The 22,196-nt window shown below is 36.7% G+C and overlaps 1 protein-coding gene across 16 annotated transcripts in view; it reads left to right on the top strand.

The window, feature by feature from the left end:
- The window catches only part of LOC144971952 (receptor-type tyrosine-protein phosphatase F-like), a 359,769-nt gene that overhangs the window by 190,144 nt on the left and 147,429 nt on the right, over nt 1-22,196 (top strand). For 11 of the 16 annotated variants that reach the window (XM_078913126.1, XM_078913082.1, XM_078913059.1 and 8 more), the window contains 2 exons: nt 2,764-2,971; nt 17,488-17,796. In XM_078913126.1, the coding sequence (XP_078769252.1) occupies nt 2,884-2,971; nt 17,488-17,796 (397 nt within the window). In that variant the 5' untranslated portion in view covers nt 2,764-2,883. Of the gene's footprint in view, nt 1-2,763; nt 2,972-15,617; nt 15,814-17,487; nt 17,797-22,196 lie in introns of those variants that run through there. The other 5 variants (XM_078913094.1, XM_078913066.1, XM_078913044.1 and 2 more) reach the window with 1 other exon arrangement.

Genomic DNA, 22,196 nt, shown 5'->3' with positions numbered 1-22,196 from the left:
CACCGCTGTCGTCTTACTCTCCTTTTAAAATGTAAATTCTCTCCTTCTCTCTATTGCATCAATTCTCCTTTATTACACACGCGGCCTGTTGTTGGCCCTTCATCTATCTATCTATCTATCTATCTATCTATCTATCTATCTATCTATCTATCTATCTATCTATCTATCTATCTATCTATCTATTTATCTATCTGTCTGTCTTTTATCTATATATCTATATATCCATCTACTTTTCCAACTATCTGTCTATCTGTCTGTCTATCTTTTTATCTATATCTGTCACTCTGTCTATTTATCAGTCAGACTTCATCTATCTATATCCATTTTCAACCACCTTCATTTAATCCCAAGCTCTCTTGTCACGTTTTGCATCTTCCGCGCTGTGTCGATATTTTTTTATGACATAATAATTATATGGCAATCAACTCAGCAAAATTATTGCCCCCTTTTTCCTGCCTTTCTCCAAATCCTATACATTAAAATAAAAAAAAAGAAAAGAAAAGAAAAGAAACTCAAACCCAACAAACAAACAACACCTACTCCCGCAAAAAAAAACAAAAAAAAAAAAAAAAAACAACGAAAAAACAAAACAAAAAAAACCCCCAAAACAACAACAAACAACAAGAAAACAACCGCACAAAAAATTGAAATTAATGCCTCAGTTCCGACCACTCACTTCAAAAATTCATATAGTTCCAAATTGTTCCCTCCCTAAAATACGACTCGACTCTTAATTGAAACCCACTAATTGCCTACTTGATTCAATTTACCACGATCTACACCCCGCAGGCTAACTAAGCATCGCGATTTGATCACCTCTCGGTCAAGTATTGTCCTTTGGTCACTCACTCCTCAGCATCTTATCCCCATTCTTAATTCTGTCTCTAACCACTCTGTGACTAATTGACAGGGGCATTGTCTGTCAATAATCTCTCCCTACGCAGCCTCTATAGCCACTTCCATCACCACAGTTATACTACGACCATCCAAACCAATGCCGCCACTACCACTCCTGCCATTATGATATTCTAGCACCACAAGGCTTTAACAGCCCGTCTTTCACCCCTATTCTCACTCCACGGAAAACAATATTGTCTCGGGTGGTCATAATAATTTGTTTTGGGCGCCACCACCGACCCTCTAAATTCGAACCGACTGTTTCATTATTATGATTTCGGGGGGTGGCTCAACGGATATTGCTTCAAAGAGTGGATCATGTCTCCTTTCTCCGAGAGTTATTCCCCCTTCTTGTCACTCGATGGCGATTTGGCGATCTGGCCACTTGGGGGAGCTGATCATGGTGTCGCCTGCACTATTTATTTTCTTCTTAATAACTAATTTCTGTATCAAGGATCTATCATCATTATGCTATATTGGACCTATGGAGATAACCCGTTTATTGTTTTGTGAGATTTTGAAGTTAAATAATCGAATTGACCTTCCTTATAAATAGTGTTTTATATTTCTCAACAAATTTTCATGTTATTGTTTTAAATGAAAAAATTTTTTTTTAGAAATGTAACTGAACATTCTTGATTTTATAAGACACAGAGCCGTTTTTTTATCATTTGAGTTTTGTCTCATTTTAATTCCTCGTGTCGTGAGTGGATCAATCAAGAAATCCCTTTTATCCTATTTTAAATGAGTCTATTTGAGAGTTCGATTAAAAAAAAAAAGAATCGATCGTGTCATAGCAGACATTTAATTGGATTTTACCACAATTTTCAGACAGTCTACTCGTAACTCAGCAAATCTTCTAATATTACTTGCCGTCTTGTGAAATGAGCGCGATATAATAAATCTGTTTTTAGAAAAGCTAATAATAACATTTTGCACTTCTCGTGATTTAATGCAGTTTTGAACACACGAGTCCATCCTGTTTGTCTTTTATATAATTGACTGCGAGTTCCCATGACTTTGTAGTGATATTGGTTATATATTTAGTCATGCAGCCAATTAAAACCACGCATGTTGGTTGCAGTGACGCTGCAACATCGTTAAGTTAATAATCACAATTTCAATCCCGTATGTTTCTGGTATTTTTGTTAATAAAATATCAATATTCAATATCAATGTCACAGAAATAACAATAATGATATGAAACATGAACTGTGCAGGGGGTACACGTCACTTGGGAGATGAAATAGCATAAGGGACGCATGGCTCCCAAACAGGACGCTCGTGTTAAACATTAACATTATAAAACGTTGGCATTCAGCTCTATAAGGTCTTGTAGAAATCGCGCCGAGAGTGAATCGTATATGGAGAACGCCGTCATTTATTTCATGTAACTTTATTTTATATTCTAATGATTTCGGGTGGATGGAGTGTTTGTTGTTGTTGCTGCTGATTTGATTTGATCTGATCTGAACTCGACCAGATGGTCCTTGTTCTCGTTGTCGCTGCCATTGCCTAGTTCACAGCAGCCCTGGGAACTTAAGGCCTCTTCATTTGGAAGAAGTGACAAAAGCAGTGTTTGGGACAAACTATCCTCAATAATGAAAAACAATTATGTAGGGTTTGTTTGATTAAAACAGTATAAAATAAATTGGTGACAGAGAATATTTTTCTATTGGAGTTACTTGGTGTGGTTTTGTGTAGTGATTCATATTGTGATGTAACTCGGGAAGTAGGATGCACTGAGGAGATAGCTGTGCAACATTCTTTAGAGCGAATGTTATATTTGGTGATGGGTGAAATCATCGAACATTTTTGGTCAAGATGGTAATGGGGTGTGTTTGTTTGTGTTCCTCTTCTTTCCAGGTAAGCTTTTAGTCAAGTGAGTGTGCAGCCACTACTGACCCCCCGCCCCCGTCCCCCCATTGACCCCACTAACCCCACCCCCTACCCTCTCACACATTCCAACCCCTCCCCATTTCAACCATGAGGGGGGTCAAAATGCATTCTTTGATTTTTGCTACATCTGTGATTGCGCTCATCTTGAGTTGCTTGGACTCTGCAACAGCCAATAGTGAGTATTAACCTTTTTTGTTTTTTTAAATCAAAATATGAATAACTAATTATGTAATGAGTAAATGTACAATGGTATCTTCTTTAAGACGTTTGGTCTGTAACACACCCCCCCCCCCCAACACAAACACAAATATATAAGAGTTGAGCACATGTTAAACAGTCAAGAAATTAGCAATATAAGATTGATTGCTTGTTTCCTTTAACATTTTATTTTGGAGCTGGTATTCCTAATGAGCGTTTGGGGGTAAATGGATCCTAGTCAACATCGAACAATTATGAAATCTTTGAACCTAGATATAAAGAAAGATGCGACAACATTTTGACAGAGTTCAACAGCTTTTTTGTTGTTGAAATTATTACTATGCACGTACTTGAGTCATTGCTTCGTGTAATAAGTTCTACATCAAGAGCCATGCTAAAGCTGATGAGATGACGAAGTACTTTTTTCTGATATAGGAAGTGGTGTTGGTGGTGGTAGTTGTAGTAGTAGTAGAAGCAGAAGTAGTAATACGTAGTAGAAGCAGAAGTAGTAGTAGTAATAGTAGTAGTGTTGGTGGTGGTGGTAGTAGTAGTAGTAGTAGTAGTAGTAGTAGTAGTAGTAGTGGTAGTAGTAGTAGTAGTAGTAGTAGTAGTAGTAGTAGTAGTAGTAGTAGTAGTAGTAGTAGTCACCGTTGTTTTCGTTTTCGTTGTCATGTCGTTGTTGTGGTTGTTGGATCCGTCGTATTTAAATAAGTACCAGCAATACCAGTTCCATGATTGATTGCATTGAAAGAAGACAATGATATGTTATACACACACACACACACACACACACACACATATATATATATATATATATATATATATATATATATATATATATATATATATATATATATATATATATATATACTTCTTGCATTTTTGCACCTAGATAACGACGTTCCACGAGAAGATCCCATTGTACACAATGTTTAACTGATCACATGTCATGTGGTGAAATGTCCACTAATCTTTTTCTAATCAATGATGACTGTTCCTTTCCAGAACCTCCATACCGACCAACTTTTTGATATGTCATAATCATATTTCAATCTTTTTTTCTTCATCTTTTTCTTGTTCTTAAATTGTTTATTTCTAAAATTCTGCGGTTTACTTCTAGTAACCGCTCATATTTATAATCATTCGAAAGTTCTATCATGACATTAATTATGTTGTTGAACTCGAAGTCAACAATTAAAAAAAAAAAAATAAAAAAAATAAAAAAAAAAATATATATATAAAAAATATATATATATATATATATATATATATATATATATATATATATATATATATATATATATATATATATAATATATCTAGGAACGTCGAAAACCTAATACACACAGTTTGTGTTGTGAGTGAGAAAAACTGAAGAGCATTTTTAAGTCTGGAGAAATTGGGTTTAGAAGATGATCACCAAATGATCAAGCTGTTAAGTTAATAAACACCTTTTCAATTTTTTTGATGGCGAAAAGCAAAATGTTCTAACATGAGATAGTGGCAGGAGTAATGTTTGATTTGCGGAGGCATGTTTGAATTGTTTTTCTCTATAAATAGAACGAAATTGACGTCACTCAGTTCTTTTTTTTTTTTTTAATTGTTTTTAGACAACCATTTGTCTTTGGGGGCGAAGTGGCTGAGTGGTTAAGGCATTGCAATGTCAACCGGAATTTACCTATTTCAAACCCGCTTTAGGCACTGTCGTTTTTTGTCCTTGGGCAAGATTAATAGCCCCCAATTTGCTCACTTGGACAACATGGTGAGTCCTGTTGACATCAGACATCTTGTCTGATGAATTTCTATATTCCTTCTTGGAATACCAAGACAACGGTACCTTATGATGTCGTGGCGGAAGGGCATAATTTTATTTCTTAAAATGTTAACTTTTATGAGTAGTTCTCAGTAAATTCTACCAATCAGTCTATACACAGTGTCGTTGGGAAGGAACGATATTTCCGGCTGGCGAATGCTGTGAGCTTCTTTGGCTAAACGCACAGCATCAATTCACGCCCTTTTATTTTAAATGTAGAAAATGGTAGCATGGCAACTACTCTAACCAGGCATTTCAGGCATTTGTAATCTGATTAAAACAGCGATTTAAACGATTTTTTCAAATAAAAGAAGATAATGAACGGACTTTTGTAAATTCAATTAGGTCTTGTCTCTTAGGGGTCAAGTGTTGTGATAGTGGGGAATTTGTATCTCGCATTGTTATATTTGATGAGATAATAAATGATAGGTGTTATAAAGGTTAGATGATTTCTATTCCAAGTCGATACCAATTACATAAATATTCAAACAGATTGCAGAGAGAGAGATAGATAGAGAGAGAGAGAGAGAGAGAGAGAGAGAGAGAGAGAGAGAGAGAGAGAGAGAGAGAGAGAGAGAGAGAGAGAGAGAGAGAGAGAGAGAGAGAGAGAGAGAGAGAGAGAGTACAAAATTGTAAGTCATTGTCATCTTATTTTTATTTATTTAAGATGGCGGAAATTTTTTAAAGCAATAAAACAAAACAAACAAAAATTAAAATAGAATGAAATGAAGAACTTGGTTTCTATAAAACAACGTACTGACTCAGTCAAAAAAATTAATAATAAAAATAAATAAAAATCACAAGCAATTGAATTTTGCCAACTTCTTAGAATCGATTTGAAAAATTCGATTATCCCCCCTAGTGTTATCGTGTTCTGTGTTAATTCCCTTACCGTGCCGCGAGGTGGCTCTGTTCTGTGATATCATTTCCATTACAAACTGCATCCGGCAGATTGAACAAAGAGGCTTTATTGTTATTTGTTATTGCCTTTGTCGAACATCTTGTTTGCTTTTGCCTGCTTGATTTATTATCCTATTTTTTTTTTTTTTCTGGGTCCTCTTCCCGTTACGTTATTACCCCTCTCCCCACCACTTCCTAGTCCACACCACAAGGAGACAGCACTCCCTTTAGGGCGGAACTCGATATCCCACAGGAAATGGTGTCATGATTCCAAGTCTTGTGCATTGTATTTCCGCTATGGGTTAAATCTTTTCTATCATTTTTTTTTCTGAGCCCCCTCCCTCTCCTGTTATAGACAGAATAAAGTTGACGTCACTCGGGTCTTTGTTATTGTTTTTTGCCATCCGCGTTTATGAGTAATTCTCACTGAATTGTTAATACAATATATAGACGTTCAAGGACACATATCGTTTTGTGTGTTGATCCGTTACACTTCCGGATGGCAATGTTGTGAGCTTCTTAGCCAAGCGCACACTATATATAAGAAAGAATGTCAAAATGAATTAAAAGATTATTATTTTTAATCGTAAGAGATTCAAAGCAGATATTGAACGGACTTTTGTAAACTCAATAATTTAGGCTTGTCTCTTTGTGGTCAAGTTGTTTCATATTCGGCCTGTAACTTTCGGGTCCCGGGTGGTTCGAGTTCCGCTTAGGGCGGCGCAAGGTTGAGTCATCGGAAAACGGCTCTTGTAATAACAAGAGTTAATTATTTTTCCGGTTACACGTCTTGTGACTCAGTAGATCCGTTTGTTATCGACCCATGTCATCTATATCAGATGGCCTTGCTAAAGGCTCGTGTTAGCTTTTCTATTTGTTTGTTTGTTGTTGTTTGTTCTTTTGATTTTGTTTGTGAATTTGTTTTTGTTTTGTTTTTCCCTCAATTGACTTTTTCATGTTTGTATGTGTGTTGTTTATTTATTTGTTTGTTTGTTTTCCCCATAAAATTTAAATTGTATTTTGTCAAATCACAAACAGAAGTAAACGAACGATGTTATAATAATATAATTTCCAATAGCTACATTTCACTATCACCGTGTGGTGTCCGGGGTCCCTCAACTGAGAGGGTCAAGAATAGCCCAACGTCAAGCCAGCGTGTCGTAAAAGGCGACTAATGGTGTGTGATTCCCCCATCTTTGAGTCACCTGGTCCTCCAGGTTGGGGGTTGGCAAAGGGTTAACACCCCTTTCCGTTAAACTCAAACCGTTACAGAAACACAGACAGACAAAACAAATCCTTTTTTTAGCTTGGGCGACCGAAGAGTTTCTGGAATTACAGAATTTATGAAGGACAACAGACAAAGCCGAAAGGACTCTGCTGACCCGATGACGTCTTCGCCAAACAAGCAGCTTCGAATTGCGTCGTGGAACGTTCGCACCATGTATGAAGCAGGAAAAAGCTCTCAAGTTGTGACTGAGATGAGAAGATACAGGCTGCATATACTTGGAGTAAGCGAAACCCACTGGATACAATCCGGACAGAAACACCTCAAGTCTGGGGAGAAAATTTTATATTCAGGGAGAGGGGACGGGATTCATACACAGGGAGTAGGAATAATTCTAAGCAAGTTTGCCCAGAAGTCACTGAGAGGATGGGAACAATGCGGAGAAAGGATCATCATGGCGTCCTTTACAACACGGAGTCAGAAGATCAGCATGAACATTGTACAGATCTATGCCCCAACAAATGATGCAACAGATGAGGACAAAGATACATTTTATGGTCTGCTACAACAAGTCATTGACAAGTTGCCAAGGAAAGACATCAACATATTGATGGGAGATGCTAATGCAAAAGTGGGACAGGATAACGTAGGCTATGAAGGTATCATGGGACGTCATGGCATGGGAGAAATGAATGATAATGGTGAGAGATTTGCAAATTTCTGTGCATTCAACAGTTTGGTGATTGGAGGATCAGTGTTCCCCCATAAGAGGATCCACAAAGCAACTTGGGTCTCACCAGATGGTGTGACAGAGAATCAGATTGATCATTTTTGTATCTCTCGTAGATTCAGACGTTCATTGGAAGATGTGACAGTACGGAGAGGGGCAGATGTTGGATCAGACCACCACCTGCTATTGGCAAAGCTTAAGCTCCGACTCAGAAAACACGGGGCCAGATCACATACAAGAAGAAAATTCGAGGTGAATGCACTTGATGGGGAAAAGAATGAGGAATTCAAACTACGATTGAGTAATAGATTCCAACCTCTTACTGAGCTCGAGGAGGACATAGATGTAGAGTCACATTGGGCAAAGATCAAGGAAGTCTACATAACAACTTGCCACGAGGTATTGGGGGTAAAGAAATCGGAACATAAAGAATGGATAAGTCCAACCACCTTGGACCTTATTGAAAAGAGGAGAACAAGGAAGGAACAAGTGAATGCAAGCCGAACAAGGGCTTCAAGACTGGATGCACAAGAGCAGTATCGAGCCATAGCTAAGGAAGTCAAAAGATCTGTGAAGAAAGACAAGGAAGCATTCATGAACAGACTTGCAGAGAAAGCAGAAGCAGCAGCGACTGGAGGACACATGAGGATCCTTTATCAAACTACCAAGACACTTGCTGGAAAATATGGGAAACCAGAGGTACCAGTCAAAGACAAAGATGGGAAAACTATTTTTGGAAAAGAGGCTCAATCTGAACGATGGAGGGAACATTTCAACTGCCTTCTGAACAGACCACCACCAGACAACCAGCCAGAAATTTTGCCTGCAAGGAATGAGATACCAATTAGCTGTGATCCACCATCGATAGCAGAGATTGTTGGTGCCATTAACAAGATGAAAAGGGGGAAAGCTGCTGGACCAGACCAGATTCCACCGGAGGCTCTAAAAGTTGATGCGGAAAGAAATGCTGAGGCCCTGCACCCACTATTTGAGAGAATCTGGAATGACGGGATATTCCCAAAGGATTGGAAGGAAGGACATCTTATCAAGCTTCCAAAGAAAGGGGACCTCAGTAATTGTAATAATTATCGAGGCATCACTCTTCTTTCTATCCCAGGAAAGGTTTTCAACCGTATTATTTTAGAGAGAATTAAGAATGCAACAGATGCTAAACTGCGGGACGAACAGGCAGGTTTTCGGAAAAACCGTTCAACCACCGACCAGATTGCCTCTCTGCGAGTCATAGTGGAACAGTCTATAGAATGGAACTCTCCTCTTATTGTCAACTTTCTGGATTACGAGAAGGCTTTCGACAGTATTGACAGAGCAACATTGTGGAAAATTCTGGCACATTATGGACTCCCTGAAAAGATAGTAAACCTCATTAAGGAAATGTATGAAGGATCAAGTTGCAGGGTTGTACATGAAGATCAGCTTACTGACAGCTTTGAAATTAAGACTGGTGTCAAGCAGGGATGCTTGCTCTCTCCATTCCTGTTCATCCTTGCCATTGATTGGCTAATGAAGGAAACCTCCAAAGGGAGAAGAAATGGGATACAGTGGACCCCCTGGACACAGTTGGATGATCTGGATTTTGCAGATGATCTGGCTCTTTTGTCCCACACCCAGGACCAGATGCAAGCAAAAACCACAATTATAAACAGCCTCTCGGAATCAATTGGTCTAAGAATTCACCCTGCAAAGTCAAAGGTCTTGAGGATAGGTACGCGTCAAAGGGAGCAGATCAAAGTAAAAGATCAGGAACTCGAAGATATAGACACTTTCTGCTATCTCGGAAGTATAATTGACAAGGATGGAGGCACGGAAGCAGAGGTGAAAGCACGAATAGGAAAGGCACAGGCTGCATTCACATCTTTGAACAGAGTTTGGAGAACTAAAGATATCTCCCTTCAACTAAAGCTAAGACTTTTCAACTCAAACGTGAAGTCTGTCCTACTGTATGGATGTGAAACTTGGAACGCATCACAGGCATGTATAAGGAGGGTACAGATTTTCGTAAACAGGTGCATGCGTAAGCTACTCAGAATAAAATGGATGGATAGAATAAAAAATGAAGAAGTATGGAAAAGAACACAGCAGAAACCAGTGGGAGAGGATATAGGAAGAAGACGATGGAGGTGGATTGGACACACGCTTAGAAAGAATGACTCAACTATAACAAAGAAAGTATTGGACTGGAACCCTCAGGGCAGAAGATCAAGGGGAAGGCCACGAGGAACATGGAGAAGAATTAAAGAAGCTGATATACAGAGAAGTGGTAAGACCTGGAATGAGATAAAAAAGTTGGCTCAGGATAGAGAAGGATGGAAACTGTTTGTCTGTGGCCTATACCCTGACCCAGGGTGAAAAAGGCAATGATGATGACATTTCACTATCACATAGCGGTTATCGTCCACTCCATTTTTGATGATGGCTAAATAAAATATTGTTTTAGTAATACGATATACGCTAGGATTGGGGAGAAAATAGGTCATCAAAAGCAAACAAAATAAACAGTTTCAATCAGCAACCAATTTGCAATGCTCACCATCGTTTTCATGACATTTGGCCATATCATGTGACTTGTGATCAGTTTAATATGTTGATATGATATATAACCAACTGTATCAAAACGGTAATATGTGGAGATGAACAAGCTGTGAAAACAAAACAAAACACACATTGATTTTATTAAAGTACAAATAAATTATCAACTATGTTTGATTTTAGCTTTTGTCATTTTTATAAAGTACATAAATCTATTGCCTTCAGTAAAATATGAAATCCAAGTTTAATTATCTAAATCACCACGACATAATACCGTTATGAGATAGTGAGTCACGTATTATGTGACCAACCGTCTCAAAACGGTATGAACTTACCTAATTCTTAAAATTTGATATTAATATTAACTTTAAATTTTAAGTCCAAGAAAATACCTTCTCGGAAGATAGTATATTCGGGGTTATTTTGTTTTTTTTAAACCTTCAAAAATAAAACGGCAACAGCAAAAAAAAAAAAAAATAAAAAAATAAAAAAGAATACACACAAACTCAGTTTTCGCCAACTACTCCATTCTGACACAATACCAGATTGACTCAGTTGGACACATAAATGTTATCATGGTCGGTTTGAAGGACAATAAGTTTACTAACTCGCGGTACAAAAATATTTTGGCACGATTAATTGGATTTCATTTGAAAACTATATTCGTAGTTTTTCATCGAGAGATTGATTATTCTTTATAAGATTTAACATGTAACATTTACATTGCCCGCTGACCGTAGTAACTTGTTGGCTTGGTCTTTTGTCTATTATTTTCTTTTTCAAAAGTGAGAGACTGTGAACTATCTATAGGTTGAGAAAAATGTTTGGATGGCTTTCTTATCCTTAAAACCTTCCATGATATTAGAATGTATGTTGTATTATTGTCTATACAAGAAGTAAACAATGTCCGATCGGAAAGATTTCCAGCCATTTATACAAATAATTAGTTAAGATTCCCTCCCTTACAGCAATGCTGTCGTACACTGACAATACGGCCGTACTTTGAAAAAATAAAAACAAACAAACAAACAAACCAAAAACATAAGAAAAAAACAAAAACAAACAGCAACCCACATTTTAATACTTTTGACCAGAAAACTCGTCCTTCAAATATCACTAGATTAAAATGACCCTTATCTTGTCTCAAACTTGCAAGACAAGGGTCATATTAATCGATCGATATTTGAAGGACGAGTTTTCTGGCCAGAATGTTAAATAATATGTGCTTGTTTTTGTTTTTTTTATTGTTGTTGGTGTTTTTTGTTTTTGTTTTACAAAGTACGGCAGAATACGCCTTTAATTTTGGCCATAAATTATTTACCTCATAATATTTCGATGAATAAAGAATGACCGTTTAGTTTGACCAAAAATGATTAAATTCAGGTTGTATGAGTCAAGGATGATCTTCAATCATCGGCATTTGAAGTAAATACAAAGATGGCCAAAATGGGGGAATAAATGTTTTGTTTTTGTTTTTGTTTATATACTCATCTCTTAGGTCGTGATTTTTTTAGAGATGTTGACAGCATGGAATGCGTTTAGCGCACTGTTAAGCTTCAATGTAATATGCAGAATACTTTCTTTATTCATTGCATTGATCAAATATATATATCGGAGGGAGACGTTTTGATATTTTTTTCATCTTTATTCTCTCATTCATTTTCCACAAAAAATAAGATGATAATAATAATAATAATAATAATAATAATAATAATAATAATAATAATAATAATAATAATAATAATAATAATAATAATAATAATAATAATAATAATAATAATAATAATAATAATAATAATTTTTCCATGGTCGATAGGATAGTTATCTAATAATTGCTCATTGCTGTATGTGAGTACAAAACTACCAAATAACCTGGTACGTGGCCGGCTCATTAATACAGTACAATGATACGCTAACGTTAAAACCACCGTTAGAATATGTTTGGATTGTTCACGTTGTGTCCAAATCAATTGGACATGGGTACGCTCCATTGCACACCCATCTAGATTAACGCGAGGTAATCGTTTGTTCTTTTAAATTGCCTGCTGGAGCGTGATTATCAATAATGTATTTCCGGGAGGAGGGGAGGATAGGAGGAGGAGGAGGGGAAGAGGAGGATGAAAATGAGAGGAGGAGAGGAGGAGAGAAGAAGAAAGAAGAAAAAAGAAGAAGAAGAAGAAGAAGAAGAAAAGAAGAAGAAGAAGAAGAAGAAGAAAGAGAAGAAGAAGAAAGAAAGAGAAGAAGAAGAAGAAAAGAAGAAGAAGAAGAAGAAGAGAAGAAGAAGAAGAAGAGAAGAAGAAGAAGAAGAAGAAAAGAAGAAGAAGAAGAAGAAGAAGAAGAAGAAGAAGAAGAAGAAGAGAGAAGAAGAAGAAGAAGAAGAAGAAGAAGAAGAAGAAGAAGAAGAAGAAGAAGAAGAAGAAAGAAGAAGAAGAAGAAGAAGAAGAAGAAGAAGAAAAGAAGAAGAAGAAGAAGAAGAAGAAGAAGAAGAAGAAGAAGAAGAGAAGAAGAAGAAGAAGAAGAAGAAGAAGAAGAAGAAGAAGAAGAAGAAGAAGAAGAAGAAGAAGAAGAAGAAGAAGAAGAAGAAGAAAGAAGAAGAAGAAGAAGAAGAAGAAGAAGAAGAAGAAAGAAGAAGAAGAAAGAAGAAGAAGAAGAAGAAGAGAAGAAGAAGAAGAAGAAAGAAGAAGAAGAAGAAGAAGAAGAAGAAGAAGAAGAAGAAGAAGAAGAAAGAAGAAGAAGAAGAAAGAAGAAGAAGAGAAGAAGAAGAAGAAGAAGAAGAAGAAGAAGAAGAAGAAAAGAAGAAGAAGAAGAAGAAGAAGAAAGAAGAAGAAGAGAGAAGAAGAAGAAGAAGAAAGAAGAAGAAGAAGAAGAAGAAGAAGAAGAAGAAGAAGAAGAAGAAAGAAGAAGAAGAGAAGAAGAAGAAGAAGAAGAAGAAGAAGAAGAGAAGAAGAAGAAGAAGAAGAAGAAGAAGAAGAAGAAAGAAGAAGAAGAAGAAGAAGAAGAAGAAGAAGAGAAGAAGAAGAAGAAGAAGAAGAAGAAGAAGAAGAAGAAGAAGAAAGAAGAAGAAGAAAGAAGAAGAAGAAGAAGAAGAAGAAGAAGAAGAAAGAAGAAGAAAAGAAGAAGAAGAAGAAGAAGAAGAAGAAGAAGAAGAAGAAGAAGAGGAAGAAGAAGAAGAAGAAGAAGAAGAAGAAGGAGGAGGAGGAGGAGGAGAAATGAAGAAGAAGACGAAGAATGTTGGATAATGTTGTCATCATTCATAAAATTAATAAGAGGTCCGTTCTTAGGCTCTTTTCATCCAGGGTATTTCAGAACTTACTCGAAGTTAAAATTTCTAAGACATCCTTTCGTCAGCTTGGCGAATCTCGAATCTCAATAAGCGATTTCGAATGTGCATAAGTTAGGCCTTTAAGTAAGAGATATTCTATAAGGCGTGTGGTTATATTATTTAAAGTTTTTTAAATACATAACAATTTTTTTGAGAAAATATCGCAACTCTGTAGCCATCTGATAAGATGATGAGATTTATATCAGGGACCCTAAAGCTCTGCTCTCTTTACTGTTACATTTAGTTCCATTACCATAATATGACTAGAGTCGTGGTTAAAATCAATGCCCTTTGATTAATCATGCGTAGTGCTCCTGTCGGATGTTGTTTCTTTTCGATTCACTGTATGATATCAACTATTATACATTGACGCAATGGCTGCCAATATCCACAAACACTTTGTTTTTAAACACACCAATATTATAATCATTGTTTGTTATAACCTATAGTATATAAATAGTTATTTCCTACCTGGCCCTAGATAGAGATGCCCTTTGGCTCTTTCACCCAGTCACCAAAATTCTATTAATACATTTTAGTGGGGCAAGTTCAATGTCATTTGGTTACTGTGCAAGGGCAAAAATAACTTTTATGACATTTGGGCCTGGCATGTTATTGCTTTTTAATAGCACATCCATCGATTGAGATGACCATCGACTTGCCAAACAGGCTTACTTAAATTCGATATGACATTTCAAAAAGTAAAAGATCATCGTTAATAATTTATTAAGTGATGATTTTCTGTCCAATGTTTTTTAAAAAATGAATTAAAATCAGTGATTTGTCATTGTGCAACAGAATATGCCGCAATATTTGATCAATGATGCCCCGTATAGTTTGAACCATAAAATGTTGTCCTCTTTTAGATGGATTCAGTGTCAGAAAGTTATGACACTTCAGGAAGTTATGACACCATATCACGTTTATCATGACACAAGTCATGTTTTATTTCGGTCGAATGTTTCATTTTCTTTGGACAGAGAGTCTGTGAATATTGACTGCTAAATGTCTGGATTGAATCTCAATGTTCGCCGCATCAAGAGACAACAAACAACCAACATTTTAAAGAATTGCGACGTCTTTAAAAAAAAAAAGCTGTTCAGTCGGCGTAGACTTTTTAAAATTGCGTAATATTTTTGTCTGAGAGAGAAGACGTTGAAATGATAAATGATATGTTATGGTTTCACTAAATTGCAGAGTCCCTATTTTCCATATGTTTGTTGTGGCGATGCATTGAAGTTCACTTGGTATTATTATGCTTGATGACATTTTGAACCCGTCCCCATTTGCCAAAATCGTAATACAGTATAGAACGATGACGTGCAGCCAAAGGATGAGTGTTTAAAACTACAGCAACGAAAGTCATAGCGAGCTAATATTTTGGACTTGAACATATCACCCTTTTTCGATGGACGCAGCATTGTTTACCCATCAATTCTCGCCGTCAACAAAATTACGGACAAGTCGGTTTATTGATCAATCAACAAATTGTAAATGCGGAATAAGCTTGAATAATTTCAGTAAATTTTGAATTACGCTGAGTTTGAAGTCGCACACCTCGATTGTAGTCACGTCTTTTGCTCTTTAAATAAAATATAACAAAATAAAACGCAACAAATTGTTGCATCTTCGCTTCATGCTTTTAAATATTGCTCTTTCATAATAACCTTTTCGTATTTTTGAACTGTCAATTCTTCCCCCGGAAACGTATCGACGACAGTCTGTTAATTTGTTAATGCTGGCGTCGATTACCTGGCTATGAGATGTCATCTTTCTATGCTGCCATCTTCTCACTGAAGAACTCGTTTAAATCGAAATATTTTGTTGTTTTATGTTTTAATTCCATCTAGCCGATCATTTGAAGAAAAGTTTATTGAATGTTCAGAAGAATATTTAGGAAGAATTCTGAAAATTTAACCAAAACCAAAGTGGTAAATTTAGCCAATGGTAACATAAATATCATTCATCTTTATAATTCAATAAATAAATAAATAAATAAATAAATAAATAAATAAATAAATAAATAAATAAATAAATATATTTATTCTTGAAGTATTTTTTTCGATTTAGGCCAGTTTTTTCAGTTTGTATTAATGTTCACATGCTTGAAAGCGAATATAATCTCAACCACTGCATTATATCTTATCACACAACCACCAACGCAACCTTATCTATCAACAACGACAATCTTACAGCACCACCGGTCGTGGTGGCAGCTGTGGAAGCTCCAGTTCCAGCCATCAACAACGACACTTTCCAGTTCAGGCTGCCTGTGTCGCAGAGTGAGTAAAGGCTGGATGGACAACCCTGCCACCAATAGATATCAGAATCACCATGCTGTTAAGAAGATGTTGCATGGTGAAGTTTTTGACTTGAGAAGTATTGAACAAAAATTAATCGGAAGAAGGAACGGATCGAGCTCAAACCACTATCAGCAGTCATTAACAATTAAATAGTGCAACACGATACGGCTAGAATAACGTTATCTCTCATTATTCTTGTTTTTTGTTTTGACCAAATAAAGGATTGAGCCCGAATCTTTCCTTGTCCAATTTTTAGTAAATAAACCTTTTGTTTTTGTTTCCCCTGTTCAATACTTTTACAAGTCATAAAGAAATGGCGATGAGGCTGTTCCTTCATTGTGTCAATGTGAGCAGGTGACTCACTCCATGAGATTTCGATCCTTCTAACATCCAAATCGATTTCTTATTTTTCTTTTTTTTCTTTTTTTTTTTCTTTAAATTGTATTTTCAAATCTATAGTGCTGTTACTTGATGAAATGAAATCCTATTCCAGGCTTGTTTTGATACAAATCTATTTGTCTATTATACTGTTCTATTTGCTATTTATGTACGATAATGAATTTAAACATAAATCACCGCTGTATAACTAATGATTCAGAATAAATGACCAATCGGAATTCCAGTTCTTTTTATAAATAGGTCAGTGAATGTTTCACATTCCAAGAAAAGAGAATTTCTGTAACGTGTACAAAATATTTACATTGATATTGGGCATTTTCCACTGGTTTATCATCCTCAATAAGATTCTCTCAAAACATCACTCATTCTCTTAGCAGATCATATTGAAACAAACATCCATTTCATACAGTACAATTCGTATGTTTGTCTTTTTATTTATCTAATATTTAACTAGCACTCTTACACTTTTTTAAACTACTTACAGCCATTTGACTCCACCATGTCTTATGTATATTATGTTTAAACTACCCTATCCGAGGGCAACATTGGAAACAGAGTTTTGCATTCATTGTCACCCACCGGGTCACACAAATGGCTCATCGTCACTTAACTTTTGACTCAAAACTTAGAACTGGATAGGATTTATCTTTCTGCATTCTATTCACGATCGATACCAAGACTGACACTGAACCGTAACTTTGGTATGGCAACATTAATAGATCCATCTCCCCCCCCCCCCCCCCCCCCCCCCCCGTGTTGCCTGCCCACATTGACTCAATGATTTGCTGGCTAAATTACATTGCCCAAGACAGATCATGATGATAAGGTGTGGGTAAGCCTAAGGACATTGACTGAAAGCATACATGTCAACTCATTATTTCTAAATTCTTTGAGAATTGAATGCTTAAACTGTTTGAAATTAGAGTATAATAATTAAAACGTAAGATTTTTCAACTTATAATGCTTATTTTATAATATATTATTTTGATATGTTTAGATTCATTTAGCATCGTACATATCAATATTATATAAGTATAAACCCCCTCCTTTCAAAAAAAAAATTGGTTTAACTGGAGAAATATGATAAAAATACTTATTTTGTCTGTTGATTATTTTTTTTACTCGAATGCCTTTACTTGCCAGGGATGTAAACAAAATATGTTTGGGAAGTTGGGTCCGAAATTCTAGGAAAGGATTTCGAAAGTCGAAGTATTCCAAAACTTAAACCTTACCCTTTTCTCTCCACCATTTTAGCTGCCCCAAAGATCACCCTGGCACCCAGTCCCCACAGAGTGGCCGAAGGTGGCACCGTCAGCTTTTTCTGTCGGGCTTCAGGGAACCCCACGCCCACTTTTTCATGGGAGAGAGACGGCAAGAGTATACGGCCCAAAAACAGCAAGAATCGGTTAGAGATCCACGACCAGACGTCGCATATTTCAGCCCTGAGGATACGTGAGAGCAAGGCTAAACTGGATAATGCTACTTTTACCTGCGTGGCTACCAACGACTTGGGAGAGGCAAGAGCGGACGCCAGGCTCTACGTCTATCCTAAAATGACGGAAGGTAAGTTCAGTTGAAAAGGGATGTTTGGTGCAAGGAGCATCGTTTGAGTTTGGAAATGACATTAATTTACGTATATATATATATATATATATATATATATATATATATAATATATATATATATATATATATATATATATTTATTTATTTTTTTAATTTCTCATTTTTTAATTGAATTCCTTTGATTAGAAGAAAGTCATAATGTTGATGTGTGTATTACGGAAATGTTTCTCACAAAGTGTGTCCCTTAGTTGCGTCTCAATCACAGAGCACTTGTTATGAGGGCAACTCAAATGTTACTGTAGTCCTAACGTCCCGTTGATTTACAAACGTATACAGAAACACCAACGAACGAGTCCTTCTGAATGAGTTACATGAGAGTTGTCCTTATATCAGTAGACTCAAGGGAAAAAAGGAAATTTGAGAAAAGCAGTCCCCGAACGCATAATTCTTCTTCTTCTTCTTCTTCTTCTTCTTCTTCTTCTTCTTCTTCTTCTTCTTCTTCTTCTTCTTCTTCTTCTTCTTCTTCTTCTTCTTCTTCTTCTTCTTCTTCTTCTTCTTCTTTTTCTTCTTCCTCTTCATCCTCCTCCTCCTCCTCCTCCTCTTCCTCCTCCTCCTCCTCTTCCTCCTCCTCCTCCTCCTCTCCCAATATACAGGAAAGCATAAAGAAGTCAAAATTGATATCATGCCAAGTTCAATACTGCTCCACCCGGACAAAACACCTTTTTTATCATTTTGGCTGGATACTTTTCTTTATTAAGTTAAGACCCCTTACATTTTGAAAAAGTCTTTAACCTAAGATTTTGTCATTTTTATCTATCGGGATATGATGTAAAATATATCCAAAAATACCCGACCCCCTCCCCACCAAAAAAAAAAAAAGTTGTTTCACAATTAAAAGGGTGGTTTGAAATCGTACGGAAGAACGGCTGTAATTCAAAGTTGACAAAAAACATTTTCTTCTTTTTGCTTGGATTTGTTTGCATAATATACGATATGCTTTCTATTTCTGATTTTTAAATATTTTTATTATTTTTTTTTCTTCTTTTATTTCCTATAAATTTTATATTGCAAAAAACATGGGGTTATTAATTACTCTTTTAATGCTTTATGGATGTATGTTTAATCATGTACCAATTTTTTTTACATTTTTTTTTGCAATACTGTAATCCATGAAATGTATATCTTATATGTATGTATATATCCCATTTTATGTTGATCTATTTCAAAACTTTCATAACCAGCTTCATAGTATTTATTGTGGTCGTCAACGTTGTGTTCACCACTGTTTATCATCGTCATCATCATCATCATCATCATCATCATCAACTTCATCATCATCATCATCATCATCATCATCATCATCATCATCATCATCGTCATCGTCGTCGTCATTATCAAGGAATACATAAAAACAAGACCAAACATCTAATTAAGTTATCTTGACGCAAATGAGTTTAAAAAAATAATAATTCGAAGGGGTTATCCTCGAGACCATGAGGGTAAAGATGTTTTGTTTTCTTTCTTTCCTTTTTTAAAAATTATTTCATTTTTTAAAACTGATAAATAATAAGTATAATGGACACACAATGGATACTGTATAAATGTGTTAGAGGCACATATTGTTACGATTTATTTCATCAATTGCATGAAATGCAGAAAAATCATTAAGAATCTTCCCCTCCCCCCTCCTCCCTCCTCCCCTTTCTCTTTCCCCCTCCCCCACCCCTCACTCTCTCTCTCTCTCTCTCAACCACTCTCTCTCCACACTCTCTCTCTCTCTGGTGTGATTGCGAGAGAGAGAGAGAGAGAGAGAGAGAGAGAGAGAGAGAGAGAGAGAGAGAGAGAGGCGAGGAAGTTGTAGAGGTTGACAGAGGGGTAGACCTGGAGAAGATGCAGACGAGTGGAATAGGGGTTTGGGGGGGGGGGGATGAGGGAGGGGGGCCCACACACAGATGGTGTGTGTGTTTGAGAGAGAGAGAGTGTGAGAGAGAGAGAGAGAGAGGAGAAATGAGTAGAGCTGGAGAAATATAGATTGAAGGAGGGAGAGGGGGAGAGAGAGAGAGAGAGAGAGAGAGAGAGAGAGAGAGAGAGAGAGAGAGAGAGAGAGAGAGAGAGGAGAAATGAGTAGAGCTGGAGAAATATAGATTGAAGGAGGGGGGGGGAGAGAGAGAGAGAGAGAGAGAGAGAGAGAGAGAGAGAGAGAGAGAGAGAGAGAGAACTTTACGTTGTGCAAGTGTGCAATTCCAAGAGTGAGGGATCGTGTATGTGTTATATGCGTGGTGAGTGTGTTTGATTGATCGATTTTTGGACGATGACTCATGCTGCTGCCGTAGTATCGATCTTTTCTGGCTGGCTGGAAGGATTGAATGAAGGAGGGATGGAGGAAGAGAGCGGCGGATGGAGGGGGTTCAGTTCCGATGCTGGCTTTATGCATAAGGCAATTTAACCCCCCACCCGGTCCGGACCGCCATATTCCCTTGTATTGACGTAGGCGAGTTCGATTGCTGGCACGGAGTTTGATAGGGGAAGGCTGAGAAAGTGTTAATTTGTTTTGATGTATTTTTAATATTGGGATTTTGAATCCGCGTTGTTTTATGTATTTATTTGGTTTTTTTTTTACTTTTGCCATTTCATATTATTTTCTTTGTTTTACTGTTGATTTGATAATGTGCATTAGGTTTAGGAGGATTTGTGGATGTTTGAGGTTGGGGGGGGGGGGGGGGGGATTGGTGTAGGGCATTGGTGGCTAAATGACAGCAACAAGGAAGGAACCATAAAGCATAAAGAACTTAGCCTTCATTGGTGAGGAATCGAGATAGGCAGATGCGCATTAATGGGAACTACGATACTATGTGGGTGGTCTTGGGAGTGTGGGTACAAGGAGAGAGAGATAGATAGATAGATAGATAGATAGATAGATAGAGAGAGAGAGAGAGAGAGAGAGAGAGAGAGAGAGAGAGAGAGAGAGAGAGAGAGGGGGGGGGCATTCGATCATATTCATGCACTATAATTGCACAAGACAATCCTCTCAAATTATGTCGGACAACGTTAAGATGGCGTCACCAGAAGTCATGTCCTCTCTGATATTATCATTACCCGGTTGACATGGTGGATTAGGGAACCGGAAATCTCTTCACAGAAAGATTTTCCAGCTCCTTGTTTTATCGTAACCATTCCACGCAAGACATTACTGACAGTAGGTAAACCTCATTGAGGTGAAAGTGGATCATTATTTGAAGTTCACAGTGTCATGTGCAGTTTGTGGCCACAAAATTGCAACATCAAAGTATAATGTTAATCCAGTAAACATAACCCATTCAATAATTATTACAGTGAGCCATTTTGCCAGTCGTTTATTGTGTCATTAATTTTACTAGTGGAGTCACCCGTTCTTATTTTGCGGATATTGTGATCTTGGGGTATGACACTCGCTTTCGGATCGGAAGTTCCTGCGCTCGAGCCTCGCTCGGCGCGTAGTTGTGTCCTTGGAAAATGCTCTTTACTCACTTTCTATCACCGTACTCAGGTGTAAAATGAATACCTGGCCGTTGTGTCTGTCGGAAAAAAAATGTAATTTCGCCTAACAGGCGACATGTTTCGTTCTACATGTTACGTGTTGCTGTTGGTCAGCGACCCCTTGTAAAGCGCTTTGAACATGTTAAGTGGATATTGGGCTGTATGAAAGCTGAAATTTATTGTAACAGTTGCTAAAATACAATAATTGTATTAGTATGATTGAACTATTTCTAAGATTTTAAAAACAAAATCACTCTCTTTCGCGGATCTAAAGCAATCACAACTCACAAATAAAATTTAACAAAACAAGATTGGAGACGTTGAAGTCAAGCGCCGATTTCACTGACAAAGACAAGTTGTGGACGTTTCGGGTTTCCCTTTTGTCAACAAAGTAGACGATGATATGTTGCATGATATAGTCCGACGCATACCCTCACCTTTTGACCCTCGTCTCTTTGCCTTGGCCCTCAGGCTGCAGTTGTACACACCTGTATGTAACGGGCCTTTTAAGTGCGCCGGTTCTGCAAAACGGTATAACAATCTGCCTTGTTTACTAAATATAATTTTTTGAATGAAATTACAGAATGTTAAAGAAAATGTTCAAATAGAAATAAATAAGTAAATAATAAATAAATAGATAAATAAATAGATAAATAAATAAATAAATAAATAAATAAATAAATAAGCGTTGCTCGAGGCCTCTTAGAAGTTTCAGGTTCATTACTAGCTGACTAATTTGGTTTAATTCCTAAGCTTTCGATAAAGGATGTGGAATTTTGATTGGCTGTCAGCTGTATAACCTGTCAAATAAAGTATAAGTTGTTTATTTACATTTTAAAAAATGTTTTAAAATATTTTATTTTATAAAAAAAAAATATTTTG

The sequence above is a fragment of the Berghia stephanieae genome, chromosome 1, assembly GCF_034508935.2.
Source record: "Berghia stephanieae isolate SIO BIC M18660-M18661 chromosome 1, UCSD_Bste_1.3, whole genome shotgun sequence".
Lineage (NCBI taxonomy): Eukaryota > Metazoa > Mollusca > Gastropoda > Nudibranchia > Aeolidiidae > Berghia > Berghia stephanieae.
The sequence above is the reverse complement of the archived record's forward strand: the minus strand, read 5'-3'. Positions and strand labels throughout refer to the sequence as shown.